The sequence below is a fragment of the Tachysurus fulvidraco genome, chromosome 22, assembly GCF_022655615.1.
Source record: "Tachysurus fulvidraco isolate hzauxx_2018 chromosome 22, HZAU_PFXX_2.0, whole genome shotgun sequence".
Taxonomy (NCBI): domain Eukaryota; kingdom Metazoa; phylum Chordata; class Actinopteri; order Siluriformes; family Bagridae; genus Tachysurus; species Tachysurus fulvidraco.
Window position 1 is genome coordinate 135,995 of NC_062539.1, and position 15,000 is coordinate 150,994.

The window sequence follows — 15,000 nt, forward strand, 5'->3', positions numbered from 1 at the left end:
ATTATTTAAACACGAATTAAACTGACTTAGATAGATTAGGTGTCTTAGATAGATTAAAGATAAGTGTGTATGTGTGTGTGTGTGTGTGTACATATCACACACACCTTCACAGTGAGCCATGGAGCAGTATTTGGGGTTCACTTGTGGCTAACCTTACTCTCTATAAGTGTCTGTGACTTCATCCTTGTCGTTCCATCACGAGGCTGACAGAAGGACAAGGACACATTATAAAGCCTTCACACACTCACAGCTCCTTTCTAACACTAACTTACATCATTTCTATCACAACCTCTTACTCCATAAACACAAACACAGGCCTGAAGTAAAGACACCAATAATAATCAATCTCTGCACCAGACCTCTTCATCATCCTCCTGTCATAAGCTGTCATATGTGTTAATGTGTTTATGTATCTTAGCCAATGATGTTGCTCTGTTTAATATAACTATAATATACTAATATTACTCTCTGTAATTACTTCTCTGGTATAAACTCAGTATTCAGTAATGAGGAGTTTTCGTTTGTCCTGAAGCAGGTTTTAGTTTTATTTCACTGCTGTATCTGTGGCATGAGATGGAGCTTCTACTAACTTACAATGAAAAGCGTAGCAGTGTAACAGTGTAGCAGTGTTCACACTGGGTTATAATCACACTTGGGTTGTAATCACACTGGGTTATAATCACACTGGGTTATAATCACACTGGGGTTATAATCACACTGGGTTATAATCACACTGGGTTTATAATCACACTGGGTTATAATCACACTGGGTTTATAATCACACTGGGTTATAATCACACTGGGTTTATAATCACACTGGGTTATAATCACACTGGGTTTATAATCACACTGGGTTATAATCACACTGGGTTTATAATCACACACTGGGGTTATAATCACACACTGGGGTTATAATCACACACTGGGGTTATAATCACACTTGGGTTGTAATCATACACTGGGGTTATAATCACACACTGGGGTTATAATCACACACTGGGGTTATAATCACACACTGGGGTTATAATCACACTGGGGTTATAATCACACACTGGGGTTATAATCACACTGGGGTTATAATCATACACTGGGGTTATAATCACACACTGGGATTATAATCACACACTGGGGTTATAATCACACTGGGGTTATAATCACACACTGGGGTTATAATCACAGATGTCTCGTGTTTCTGATGGACATAGACACTATACCAGGTCACACACCAGGTCTAACACCACTGATGTAAATCTGATATTTATCTGTATAAAGTCAGGCTGATATTCAGACAGCATGACGCTGACGAGTAAACACAGATCCAGTCGATTAATAATAAACTGTGAGTGTGAGATGTTACTAAGGGGTGAATTAAACAGATCAAATTATACACAATACTTCAGTTCAATCACAACGGTAAGAATTAAAATGAGTCTTAATATCATCTCTTTCTCTCTCTCTCTCTCTCTCTCTCTCACACACACACACACACACACACATAACCTGAGGTATTAAATTCACTACACACTTGTACATGCTCAGTATTAAAGTCGTATTAAAGGTAAAAACATTAAATAAACATCTGACCTGAGTGAGAGCATCAGGACGAGACGTCGCCTTCATTGCATCCATCTCACACTCGTCTTGTCCAGCTGCAGCTCAAGCGCTGTGTTCCAGTCCAGTTCAGTTCAGAAGAAGAACCACAGCATTGCTGATATATCAGGTTCACACACACACACACACACACACACACACACACACACACACACACACACACACACACACGCAGAGTTACGCCTCCTAAGGAACAGTAAATGAGGTGGATTTCTTTTCTCCTCTCTTCAGACTAAAATGTGATGAAGTCAAAGAATGAGACAAAAAGAAACACTGACAGAGACGTCACAGCACATGCTGCCTCCAAACGGAAAACACACACACACACACACACACACACACACACACACACACACACACACACACACACACACACACACACACACACACACACACACATAGTGCTGCTGCTGCTATGTGCAATATGTCTGTACACAGTCTGAACACACTGCATGCATTTGTTAGAGTGCGTAAGTGTGTGTTCCTGTGTGTGTGTGTGTGTGTGTTCCTGTGTGTGTGTTCCTGTGTGTGTGTGTATGTGTGTGTGTGTATGTGTGTGTGTTCCTGTGTGTGTGTGTGTTCCTGTGTGTATGTGTGTGTGTGTGTGTATGTGTGTATGTGTGTGTGTTTACCGGCTGTAAAAACCTCAGGTTTAACACTGAAAAATTAAATGTTTCTCACTGTGGTGTGTGAAATGTTTTCACAGATATCTGGGAGCAGAAGGCAGATCTAAACCTTCTGGATTAAACTCTTCTAGTTGATCTGTTTCTTAGGAAATTCTGAATGCTTGTAATTGTTTCTGTTGACCACCGTTCATGTTGGGGTTTTTTTCAGCATTATAATAAAGATAATTCTGCATTTGCATCCGCCTCCAGCTCCGATATGTGCATTAAACATTAATAGACACTCAGGAATGGGAAAGGCGAACTGCGTGTACTCTACACTGCCTCTGTTTGCTATAGTGATTTATATACCATTAACTTTTTAATACTCAGCTTCACTACATACACGGATTTCTATTACAGTTAAAAAAATATAACTAACAGAGAATGTGTGAATTTTGAATAATATGGTCTGTGTGTGTGTGTGAATGAGAGTGTGTGTGCCCTGTGATGGGTTGGCACTCCGTCCAGGGTGTATCCTGCCTCGATGCCCGATGACGCCTGAGATAGGCACGGGCTCCCCATGACCCGAGAAGTTCGGATAAGCGGTAGAAGATGAATGAATGAATGAATGAATGAATGAATGCACCTTACATCTTACATATATATTACATGTATATAATACTTATACTTATATATATTATTTATAGTTATACTTATACATACATATATGGGTATATATGTCTAGTAGTACACTGTGTGTGCTGACTGTGTATGAGCACATTGCATCCTTTCCACATTTTCCGCATTTGCACATTCCAAATGGTACTGAGCATTTTGCACATTTTTTTTAACTTGTTTGTAAATTGTTCTATTTATGTTTCTTACTACCGTATGTGAATGGTTCTGCGATGTCTGGAGCTCGCTCCCAAGAATTTCACTCACCATGGCACATGTGCTGTGGTGATGTGACAATAAAGGTGACTTGACTTGACTTGACTTCAATGGTCTGTATTTGGCTTAATCCAGTTGGTGTAAATGCATCGTGCTGTACTTTGTAACATTTTATAATACTCTATAATACTCTATAATAATTCTCCATAGTAATAGTCTGTAATACTTTATAATACTCAACAATACTCTGTTTGTCCAGCAGGAGGCGACACAGCTCATGGTCACAGTGTGTAGAAGACAAGACTGCAGTGTGAATATTTCAGCCAACACCAAACAATCATGTCACTGGTTTAATAAACCACTTTATTGCCTGCTCCTTTGTATGAGCTCATCCAGAGCCCTACAAAATGACCTCCAGAAGGTTACTGCCATGCATGTTTCTGACCAAACTGTCAGAAACAGACTCCATGAGGGAGACACCGGCCTCTAGTGGGACCAGCGCTCACAGCCAGGCACCATACAGCTGGATTGGTATTTGCCAGAATTGGCACGTCTGCCATTGGCACCCCGTTTTCTTCATGGATGAGTGCAGGTTCACACTAAGCTCATGATGTGTAAGTCTAAAGATGCTGTGGGAAATGCTCTGCTTCCTGCAACATCATCCATCATCCAGTGAGTCAGTGATGGTCAGTGATGGTCAGGGAAGGAATATGGCACAGACCTCCAGATGCTACCCAGTGGTACCCTCACTGCTGTTAGGTACCATGATACTAATCCTCAAAGTCACTGTCACCTTATGCTGGTGCAGTGGGCCCTGGGTTCCTCCTGGGCCCCTTTCTTTTTCGACCGCCAAAGCACCAGCTCTGAACAAAGAAAAGTGGTTCTTAAGTAGCTCCAAAACGTTGCTGGTCTACACTTAAGAACCGCTTGTGTCAGGGGCTGTGGGCGGGGCTACTGTTAGCGCCTGGGGGCGGGGCTATTGTTAGTGCCTTTGATAATGTACCTTAAGTAAGGGCTGGGGCGGGGCTACTGTTAGCGCCTTTGATAATGTACCTTGAGTAGTGGCTGTGGGTGGGGCTGGGCTACTGTTGGTGCCTTTGATAATGTACCTTAAGTAGTGGCTGTGGGTGGGGCTGGGCTACTGTTAGCGCCTTTGATAATGTACCTTAAGTAGTGGCTGGGCGGGGCTTGGGGCAGGGTTACTGTTAGCACTTTGATAATGTACCTTAAGTAGGGGCTGGGGGCGGGACTGTGGGCGGGGTTTCTGTTAGCACCTTTGATAATGTACCCTAAGTAGGGGCTGGGGCGGGGCCAGGGCCGGGGTTACTGTTAGCACTTTGATAATGTACCTTAAGTAGGGGCTGGGGGCGGGGTTACTGTTAGCACTTTGATAATGTACCTTAAGTAGGGGCTGGGGCGGGGCTAGGGTCGGGGTTACTGTTAGCACTTTGATAATGTACCTTAAGTAGGGGCTGGGGGAGGGGTTACTGTTAGCACTTTGATAATGTACCTTAAGTAGGGGCTGGGGCGGGGCTGGGGGCGGGGCTACTGTTAGCGTATTTGGTAATGTACCTTAAGTATACTAATGTTAATACACTTTTACTTTACCGCAATATGATCAGGTATCAGCACACATGATAGTAGGTAGCTACATGCTAAGGCTAACTTTTTTCCTGTGTTAATGATAAAATAACGTTATGTATTTTCTCGATTACAACCTTCGTTTATACAGATTACACGGAGCTGCACGTACACGTCGGATGTTAATGTAGGTTCACAAAGCCATGAGCATTAACAGTAAACTAACATCCACCATTGTGTTTGCTGCTGCTGCGCTAACGTTGTGGGAAAGATGAGACATATACAGTGACTTAACACTCGGCCCTGTGATGGTTCTCTAGCCCATAGAAAGGCAAACTGGTTCTTGACTCGCCAGTGGAACCAACTGTGAACCAGCACCAGCACTAGCTCTGAACCAGCACCCGGTCCTTTTGGGTGGAAAAGGGGCACTGGGATGACAAGGCCTCATGATGCATTGATGCTACTGACCGGTCCTTATGATCCCCAGACCTGAATCCAACTGAGAACCTTTGGGATGTTATGTACTGGAGCGTCCAAAGCCAACAGTCAGCATCAGTGAGGAACTGATCCAGGTGTGTGAGGAGATCCTGCTAGGACACCAACCTCATCAGGACGTTCAGACCTTGTCAGGAGAGACACGAACACACTACTGACTTACATCATGAGTCGATGTGATGAAATTTGAATCCAGCCTTTTTTGTTTTAGATCACAGCCATGTCAATGTATATAAGTAAAACTTTAAGTGTCCCTGTGTTTGTGATGATCAGTAAATAAATGATCTGATATTTAAACCTGATGTTGACCTGCATGTTGGTCTGCAGTGGCTCCTCCTTCTTATGCTAATATGTGACGTGTGTAGCTCCGCCCCCTATACAGCTTGCGTCCCTACTCCATTTCTCTCTGCCGGAGTGAACGCACCCTGAGCGGGAGTCCTGTGAGGCTGCGCAGCTTCGACATAATAATATATTCCTGTTTGTTTCTATTTGGTTTCGTACAGAAATAACGAGCAGTTTTTTTTCTTGTTGTTGTTGAGATGGTAGATTACCACGCTGCCAATAATCCAGCTCAATATTCCGCACAGCAAACCTACATGGAGCAAGAAAACGACTGGGATCGCGACTTGCTGCTCGACCCGGCCTGGGAAAAGCAGCAGAGGAAGGTGAGTGGAAAACCGGGAGCAGCGCTGTAGGAAACGTCGGGGATGTGGTTTGGGCCTGCGCGTCTCAGGATTACAACAACATTCACTGAGATACGATGATAGTTTGTGTAGCGTCGGGTTTTCTGGGCAGATTTAAGGATTCAGCGTGTTTAAGGTGGTTTAAGGTTGTGTAAGTCTTTTTTTTTTTCTTGGTGTGTCGTAAGCTAACAGGCTAGCAGGAAAAGTTGTGCAAAACAGGCCGTGTGTGTGTGTGTGTGTGTGTGTGTGTGTGTGTATATATGTGTGTGTGAGAGAGAGAGAGAGAGAGAGAGTGTGTGTGTGTGTGTGTGTGAGAGAGAGAGAGGGAGAGAGAGAGTGTGTTCGTGAGTGAGAGTGAGAGTGTGTGTGTTATTCCGAGTTAAACCACTTTAACGTTACACATTTGTGGTAAAGAAGCTCGCGTATAAAACACAACTCTGCTCCATTTTCTTGTCCAGAGCGCTTCATTATTCACCTCCACATAAATTATTTGTGTTTGTAGCTACACTTTGGCCCAATTGGGTTATTTTACTGGCTGTTATAAAGTAATGCTGGCTTTATAAACAGGGCAGTGTGTGTGTGTGTGTGTGTGTGTGTGTGTGTGTGTGTGTGTGTGTGTGTGTGTGTGTGTGACATTTATATATTCGGACATTAAAGCTTGAGATTTCGCAGCTGTGAACCTGCATTAGTGTTGTTTATCTACTGATAACACGATGAATAACAGGACAATGTCTTTATTACAGTTTCCTGTAAATTACTTGCGGATTATATGATAATTATCGCTAACAGACTAACAGGTATCACGATTTGTATCGGTATCGACTCACGTGTTCAGACTCACGTCTCCCAGTGGGTTTATTAGACCACAGGACGCCACGTGTGGATTTATTACTCAGAATTTCTCCCAGAAAAAGTAATCCCTAGTTTTATATGCTGTCGTGAAGGAGGACAGAGAAATGGTTTAAATTCCTCTAACCTGAGTGACGACATACCGAACATTCACTCACAATATGGCTGGTTTTACTTTCTCTGGACTCACCTGAGGGCACAAACACAATTTAATTTTTCTCCCAGAGGAGGTAGAAGGTCTGAGGAGGTCAGCATGATAATTAATGATTAAACAACAAAACCGATCTCGTGTAACCGGATTGGTCCAGACGCTCAGAAGGGTGTGATGTGATTGGTCTAGAGTCTGTTCTACACCCGGAAGCAGGGCAGAGATTTAATTCATTACTACACCCAGAGTGTGTTACGTGTGTAGTGGTACCCAGGAGTGTGTGTGTGTGTGTATTACACACTGATTTTGGGCAGGGTTTAGAATGAGTAGTATGTAAAGAATGTCATTCTTCTCAGTCATTTTTACAGCCTCGTTTCTTACGCCCTTTTTGTGATGTGATCTGGTTTCAGGTGTGTATTAGACATTTGTCTCAAACACACGCAATTATAATGACTTAGACACTGTGTAGTGTAGTTATGTCTGGTTTGGGACACATTCGCTCAGATCATTATCATTACTGTAGAACTAAATTGTAATAGCCTTGTGTGTGCATGCGTGCTTGTGTGTGTGTGTGTGTTAATGTGCTGATGTCAGGTTTCACACAAATCTTTGCATGTTGTAATAAACAAACCATGTGGAAGTTGAACCTCTAACCAACATTTAACATGCAAAGTCCTCTGAGCAGCATTCACACCGTCTACATTAATCACACCCTCAATCACACTGACTACTGAGGGAGCCTAAATCTGTATAGGTGTGTGTGTGTTTGGGGGTATGATTATCAGTACATGGTGTAGCTGTGATATCAGCCATCTGTGAAAGTGTGTGATCAGTAACAGCTCTTACATGTCGAGCTCACTTTGTGTTAATGTATCATAGGTTGTGTCTTTATGGCTCTGCACTATACATTATACACTATACATTATACACTATATACTATACACTCACTCATGTTCTACCGCTTATCCGAACTACCTCTGGCCACGGGGAGCCACACACACACTTGTATACTATACAGTATATTATAATTATACACTATACATTATACACTACACATTATACATTATACACTACACATTATACATTATACACTATACACTACACAATATATTACAATTATACACTATACATTATACACTATACACTATACATTATACACTATACACTACACATTACACACTATACATTATACACTACACATTATACACTATACATTATACACTATACACTACACATTATACACTATACATTATACACTATACACTACACATTATACACTATACATTATACACTATACACTACACATTATACACTATACATTATACACTATACACTACACACTACATTATACACTATACAATATATTATAATTATACACTACACATTATACACTATACATTATATTATAATTATACACTATACACTGTACATTATACACTATACATTATATTATAATTATACACTGTACATTATATTATAATTATACACTATACATTATACACTGTACATTATATTATAATTATACACTATACACTGTACTATACACCCCCCCCCCATAAATATATAGTGAATGAATAGAGAAAGTATGTGTATCACACCTCGATGAATGAGAGAGAGACACATGACAAGAGACAGTGGAGGGGACACAGACACCGGGTTATTATGGTATTGACCAGTAGACGTTTTTTTTTGTCATGATGATTGAAGCAGTGCTGATAAATACTGTGGGGGCAAATATTAGTGTTTAACAGGGGTACGTTGGTGTGTGTGTGTGTGTGTGTGTGTAAAATGCACTGAGTCTGTAAAATGCTGACCTATGACTGCTACAAATTGAAGTTCTGAATAAATAAAGTCGATGTTCCTGTTCATGCAGCAGCCACCAGCCAAGCCAATAGGGTTTTTTTTGTGTGTGTGTAATGTTGTGAGATTGAAGGTAACATCATTCTGACCTGTAGACGTCCCTTTCTGAGGTGAATCCAGCACCAAACTGGGGCTGTGAGCAGGAAGCCTGAACACTTGGCTGAAATATAATATAATATGAGCAGCGTTTGCCTGTCGCTATTTAGGGGAGAATCTTTAAGTTCACAAAGTAATTCATATTCTGATATTTTTGCACGTGTCCTCTGATTGTCCTTAAGTAGACGTGTCAATTTTGGTGAAAATATCTCATTCCCTCAAGAGTCCTCGCCAAGTGAAAGTGTGCCGTCACAGAACTGAACCGGAAACTCAAAATATTTTTACAATAATGAAGGTAGATTTCACAAAATCTAATCTATCAAAAACGTTTTTTAATGAAATTAAATCTGAGAGACTTTTGATTTTGATTTAAATCTGAGAGACTTTTGATCTTGATTTAAATCTGAGAGTCTTTTGATTTAGTTTTGAAATGTTAATTGGTCTTTGGTCATCGTAACAACACATCAGTCCGAGACAGTACGTCTGAGTAGATAACCTTACTTTAGGGCACAGCCTCAGTCTTGCATCTTTTATTAAACATCACACACACACACTCACACACACACACACACACACACGCACACAGTTGAAGTGTGATGAGTTCTCTGAATGGTTGTGCCTCAGCTGAGGATCGTGACTCAGGATTGTAAAACAGAGTTAATATCTGTTGTGTGTATTTGTAGGAGCGGAAGTAAGTGTTATTGGTCTGCTAATGCTTTCAGAATGAGGAAGTCTGTGGTCAGTAGTGTGTGTGTGTGTGTGTGTGTGTGAGTGAGACTGAGCGTGCATTCAGCCATGTGTTGCAGTGTGTGTTGCAGTGTGTGAATGCAGCTATGTGGGGAAACTGCAGTATTGTTTGTGCATGTTTTTTTTCCTATGTAAAGAAATGTCAGTGAAGGTTTGTGAAATCCTGGGGAGAAGGGGGGGGGGTTGGTGGGGTTATTAGGAGCTGGTGGATGTGTTTTGACACCAGTTTGAAAAATGACTGTGGTGAATCTGTTCACACAGATTTGTACAGGATATAATCAGGTTAATAAGAGTGACGCGTTCATGAAGCAGTTTCAGAGCACAAACTGATCAAGAGGAGATTTGGTTTTACTCGTCATGTACTTTAATCTTACTTTGAATTTATTTACATTAATCTGAATTAGATTTAACTCACCGGTAAAAGTCACATCAACAGAAAATCAGACGGCGAAGCCTTTTATTGTAAGTGTTTATTCCCTACAGGACAGATGTGTATAACACTGTGTACAGTAAAGACTTATAAACAGTTCGAGGGTTAAACACATGTACACTTAATAGCAGTCTGACCTTTTGTGCAAAATACCATGTAAAAGGGAACCAATCAGCATTTTTGTGTGTCACCATTTCCCATGATCCCCTCCTGGTCAGAGTGATTATAACCTCTCGCACGTAATAACGTGTGTGTATGTATGTGTGTGTGTGCGCGCGCTACTGTAGCATGTTTATCTATACACGTGTGTCATTATCCTGATCTCCATGAATCTTTCTGTGTGACTGCTAACAGATCGGGACACTACAACCTGACCTTAGTGCCTCTCACCATTAGTCACTAGAATGAGTGTGTGTGTGTGTGTGTTTGGTTTCTTATCTCCTCTACAGGAAATGACAGTGAGCAAGGGAGAGAGACGGCGTCGGTGTTCTCTCTGTCACTGGCTATTTCATTGTGGGGGTGGTCACACATTCCATTGCTTTTATACACACACACACACACACACACACACACACACACACAGTATTTAACTTTGTGTGAGTGTGTTAGTGCAGGGCTGGTGTGGTGTGGGGTGAAAGGTGTGCCCTCTTTGATCACATGCTTTTTGAAGTGTGTGTTGCATCATGATTGCTGAGCTTGTTGCCTTATAAGGAAAAAGTGTGTGAGAAGCAGAGAAAGGAAGTGGCAGTTAGTGACAATGTGGAGGAGTAAACCGGCCCAACTCGCTCCGTCTCTCTCACACACACACACACACACACACAAACTGTCACACTGCTATGGTTTCTGAGTGATTCTGCAAGTTAAAATTTCAGCACTGTGTGTGATTGGGGGTGGGGGTGGGGGGCTGTTTATCAAGCCACACCTGGTAAAGACAAACCTGCAGCTCTTTAACAAAACAGGTGATGGTCCTGGGGGTGGGGCTAGCTGCACTACCATGCACTGATTGGTCATGATTTAATGTTTATAATATGCACCACTATATTAAGTATAATGATCAAACACAGACTCACACACACACACACAGCATTTGAGAAATCTGGTTGTTTGAATGAGTGTCTCTCATCTGATCTGATGTGTGGTGATGACGTGTTCTCTCTCACTCTGTACCAGTTAACGAATATGGAATATGGTGTGAAGTGTCCATGTGTTACTCTCTCTGTACGTTACTCTCTCTGTACGTTACTCTCTCTGTACGTTACTCTCTCTGTACGTTACTCTCTCTGTACGTTACTCTCTCTGTACGTTACTCTCTCTGTACGTTACTCTCTCTGTACGTTACGCTCTCTGTACGTTACTCTCTCTGTACGTTACTCTCTCTGTACGTTACTCTCTCTGTACGTTACTCTCTCTGTACGTTACTCTCTCTGTACGTTACTCTCTCTGTACGTTACGCTCTCTGTACGTTACGCTCTCTGTGCGTTACTCTCTCTGTGCGTTACTCTCTCTGTACGTTACGCTCTCTGTACGTTACTCTCTCTGTACGTTACTCTCTCTGTACGTTACTCTCTCTGTACGTTACGCTCTCTGTACGTTACTCTCTCTGTACGTTACGCTCTCTGTGCGTTACTCTCTCTGTACGTTACTCTCTCTGTACGTTACGCTCTCTGTACGTTACTCTCTCTGTACGTTACTCTCTCTGTGCGTTACTCTCTCTGTGCGTTACTCTCTCTGTGCGTTACTCTCTCTGTGCGTTACTCTCTCTGTACGTTACGCTCTCTGTACGTTACTCTCTCTGTACGTTACTCTCTCTGTGCGTTACTCTCTCTGTGCGTTACTCTCTCTGTGCGTTACTCTCTCTGTGCGTTACGCTCTCTGTACGTTACGCTCTCTGTACGTTAAACTCTCCATGCTTTAGTGTGCTTTATGGGGTCTTTCTGTTGACTCTGTCCTCTGTGTGTGTGTGTGAGTGTGTGTGTGTGTGTGTGTGTGTTGTCAATGTTCAGTGTACATCTGGAAAGAAATCTAAGCATAATACCGAGTGTGAGGAGGTGAGAGGGTTGGAGGTGTGATGAGTTCTCAGGTCACTGAGCCTCATCTTCCCCTGAGTGTGTGTGACTGTGTGTTTCGCTGACAGTGTGTGAACTCTGGGTGTTAAACCACTAACACATCAGTACGTGACACTAGAACAAACTCCAGCACAGCGCTGAGTACGACACATTATGGCTCTACACACAGGAAGTCTACACTTTCATTTCCTTGTCACCATTAAACTCCAGGCTATGAGACGAGCTCTGAGTCGTAACGCTTTACCATGAAGAACACTGACCTCCAACACAGGAATGTTTGTATTATGGAACCACATTGTGTTCACTTCCTGTGGAACTTCCTGCTTTGCCACACCCTTAGATTTAAAACAGGAAATGCAAGTCACCTACATTTATAAATGGTGAGTGTCAGTCCAGTGTGTTCAGTAGACACTTAGTGTGTTAATAGCTTTGAAGAGAACACAGCTGGTGTGTGTGTGTGAGAGAGACTGTGTGTGTGAGAGAGAGTGTGTGTGTGTGTGTGATTGACACTGTGTGTGAGAGAGAGAGGGAGACTGTGAGTGTGTGTGTGATTGACTGTGTGTGTGTGAGAGAGAGACTGTGAGTGTGTGTGTGTGAGAGAGAGACTGTGAGTGTGTGTGTGTGTGAGAGAGAGACTGTGAGTGTGTGTGTGTGAGAGAGAGAGAGAGAGACTGTGAGTGTGTGTGTGTGTGAGAGAGAGAGAGAGAGACTGTGAGTGTGTGTGTGAGAGAGAGAGAGAGAGACTGTGAGTGTGTGTGTGTGAGAGAGAGAGAGAGACTGTGAGTGTGTGTGTGTGAGAGAGAGAGAGACTGTGAGTGTGTGTGTGAGAGAGAGAGAGAGACTGTGAGTGTGTGTGTGAGAGAGAGAGGGAGACTGTGAGTGTGTGTGTGAGAGAGAGAGGGAGACTGTGAGTGTGTGCGAGAGAGAGAGAGGGAGACTGTGAGTGTGTGCGAGAGAGAGAGAGGGAGACTGTGAGTGTGTGCGAGAGAGAGAGAGGGAGACTGTGAGTGTGTGCGAGAGAGAGAGAGGGAGACTGTGAGTGTGTGCGAGAGAGAGAGAGGGAGACTGTGAGTGTGTGCGAGAGAGAGAGAGGGAGACTGTGAGTGTGTGCGAGAGAGAGAGAGGGAGACTGTGAGTGTGTGCGAGAGAGAGAGAGAGACTGTGAGTGTGTGCGAGAGAGAGAGAGAGACTGTGAGTGTGTGCGAGAGAGAGAGAGAGACTGTGAGTGTGTGCGAGAGAGAGAGAGACTGTGAGTGTGTGCGAGAGAGAGAGAGAGACTGTGAGTGTGTGCGAGAGAGAGAGAGAGACTGTGAGTGTGTGCGAGAGAGAGAGAGAGACTGTGAGTGTGTGCGAGAGAGAGAGAGAGACTGTGAGTGTGTGCGAGAGAGAGAGAGAGACTGTGAGTGTGTGCGAGAGAGAGAGAGAGACTGTGAGTGTGTGCGAGAGAGAGAGAGAGACTGTGAGTGTGTGCGAGAGAGAGAGAGAGACTGTGAGTGTGTGCGAGAGAGAGAGAGAGACTGTGAGTGTGCGCGAGAGAGAGAGAGAGACTGTGAGTGTGTGCGAGAGAGAGAGAGACTGTGAGTGTGCGCGAGAGAGAGAGAGAGACTGTGAGTGTGCGCGAGAGAGAGAGAGAGAGACTGTGAGTGTGCGCGAGAGAGAGAGAGAGAGACTGTGAGTGTGTGCGAGAGAGAGAGAGAGAGAGACTGTGAGTGTGTGCGAGAGAGAGAGAGAGAGACTGTGAGTGTGTGCGAGAGAGAGAGAGAGAGACTTTGAGTGTGTGCGAGAGAGAGAGAGAGAGACTGTGAGTGTGTGCGAGAGAGAGAGAGAGAGACTGTGAGTGTGTGCGAGAGAGAGAGAGAGAGACTGTGAGTGTGTGCGAGAGAGAGAGAGAGAGACTGTGAGTGTGTGCGAGAGAGAGAGAGAGACTGTGAGTGTGTGCGAGAGAGAGAGAGAGACTGTGAGTGTGTGCGAGAGAGAGAGAGACTGTGAGTGTGTGCGTGAGAGAGAGAGACTGTGAGTGTGTGCGTGAGAGAGAGAGACTGTGAGTGTGTGCGTGAGAGAGAGAGACTGTGAGTGTGTGCGTGAGAGAGAGAGACTGTGAGTGTGTGCGTGAGAGAGAGAGACTGTGAGTGTGTGTGTGAGAGAGAGAGACTGTGAGTGTGTGTGTGTGAGAGAGAGAGACTGTGAGTGTGTGTGTGTGTGAGAGAGAGAGACTGTGAGTGTGTGTGTGTGTGAGAGAGAGAGACTGTGAGTGTGTGTGTGAGAGAGAGAGACTGTGAGTGTGTGTGTGAGAGAGAGAGACTGTGAGTGTGTGTGTGAGAGAGAGAGACTGTGAGTGTGTGTGTGAGAGAGAGAGACTGTGAGTGTGTGTGTGAGAGAGAGAGACTGTGAGTGTGTGCGTGAGAGAGAGAGACTGTGAGTGTGTGCGTGAGAGAGAGAGACTGTGAGTGTGTGCGTGAGAGAGAGAGACTGTGAGTGTGTGCGTGAGAGAGAGAGACTGTGAGTGTGTGCGTGAGAGAGAGAGACTGTGAGTGTGTGTGTGTGAGAGAGAGAGACTGTGAGTGTGTGTGTGTGTGAGAGAGAGAGACTGTGAGTGTGTGTGTGTGTGAGAGAGAGAGACTGTGAGTGTGTGTGTGAGAGAGAGAGACTGTGAGTGTGTGTGTGAGAGAGAGAGACTGTGAGTGTGTGTGTGAGAGAGAGAGACTGTGAGTGTGTGTGTGAGAGAGAGAGACTGTGAGTGTGTGTGTGAGAGAGAGAGACTGTGAGTGTGTGTGTGAGAGAGAGAGACTGTGAGTGTGTGTGTGAGAGAGAGAGACTGTGAGTGTGTGTGTGAGAGAGAGAGACTGTGAGTGTGTGTGTGAGAGAGAGAGACTGTGAGTGTGTGTGTGAGAGAGAGAGAGACTGTGAGTGTGTGTGTGAGAGAGAGAGAGAGAGACTG

General features: G+C 43.8%; 2 protein-coding genes across 6 annotated transcripts in view; one reads left to right on the top strand and one right to left on the bottom strand.

The window, feature by feature from the left end:
• gpr184 (G protein-coupled receptor 184) overlaps positions 1-1,943 on the bottom strand; it is a 5,989-nt gene extending 4,046 nt beyond the window's left edge. Inside the window, exon 1 of the mRNA XM_047806055.1 lies at positions 1,585-1,943. Within this exon, the coding sequence (XP_047662011.1) occupies positions 1,585-1,629 (45 nt within the window). The 5' untranslated portion in view covers positions 1,630-1,943. The remainder of the gene's footprint in view (positions 1-1,584) is intronic.
• Positions 1,944-5,513: 3,570 nt separating this feature from the next.
• LOC113640008 (alpha-actinin-4) overlaps positions 5,514-15,000 on the top strand; it is a 33,712-nt gene continuing 24,225 nt past the window's right edge. For 3 of the 5 annotated variants that reach the window (XM_027142328.2, XM_027142324.2, XM_027142326.2), the window contains exon 1: positions 5,573-5,848. In XM_027142328.2, the coding sequence (XP_026998129.1) occupies positions 5,723-5,848 (126 nt within the window). In that variant the 5' untranslated portion in view covers positions 5,573-5,722. Of the gene's footprint in view, positions 5,849-15,000 lie in introns of all 5 variants that reach the window. The other 2 variants (XM_027142325.2, XM_027142327.2) reach the window with 2 other exon arrangements.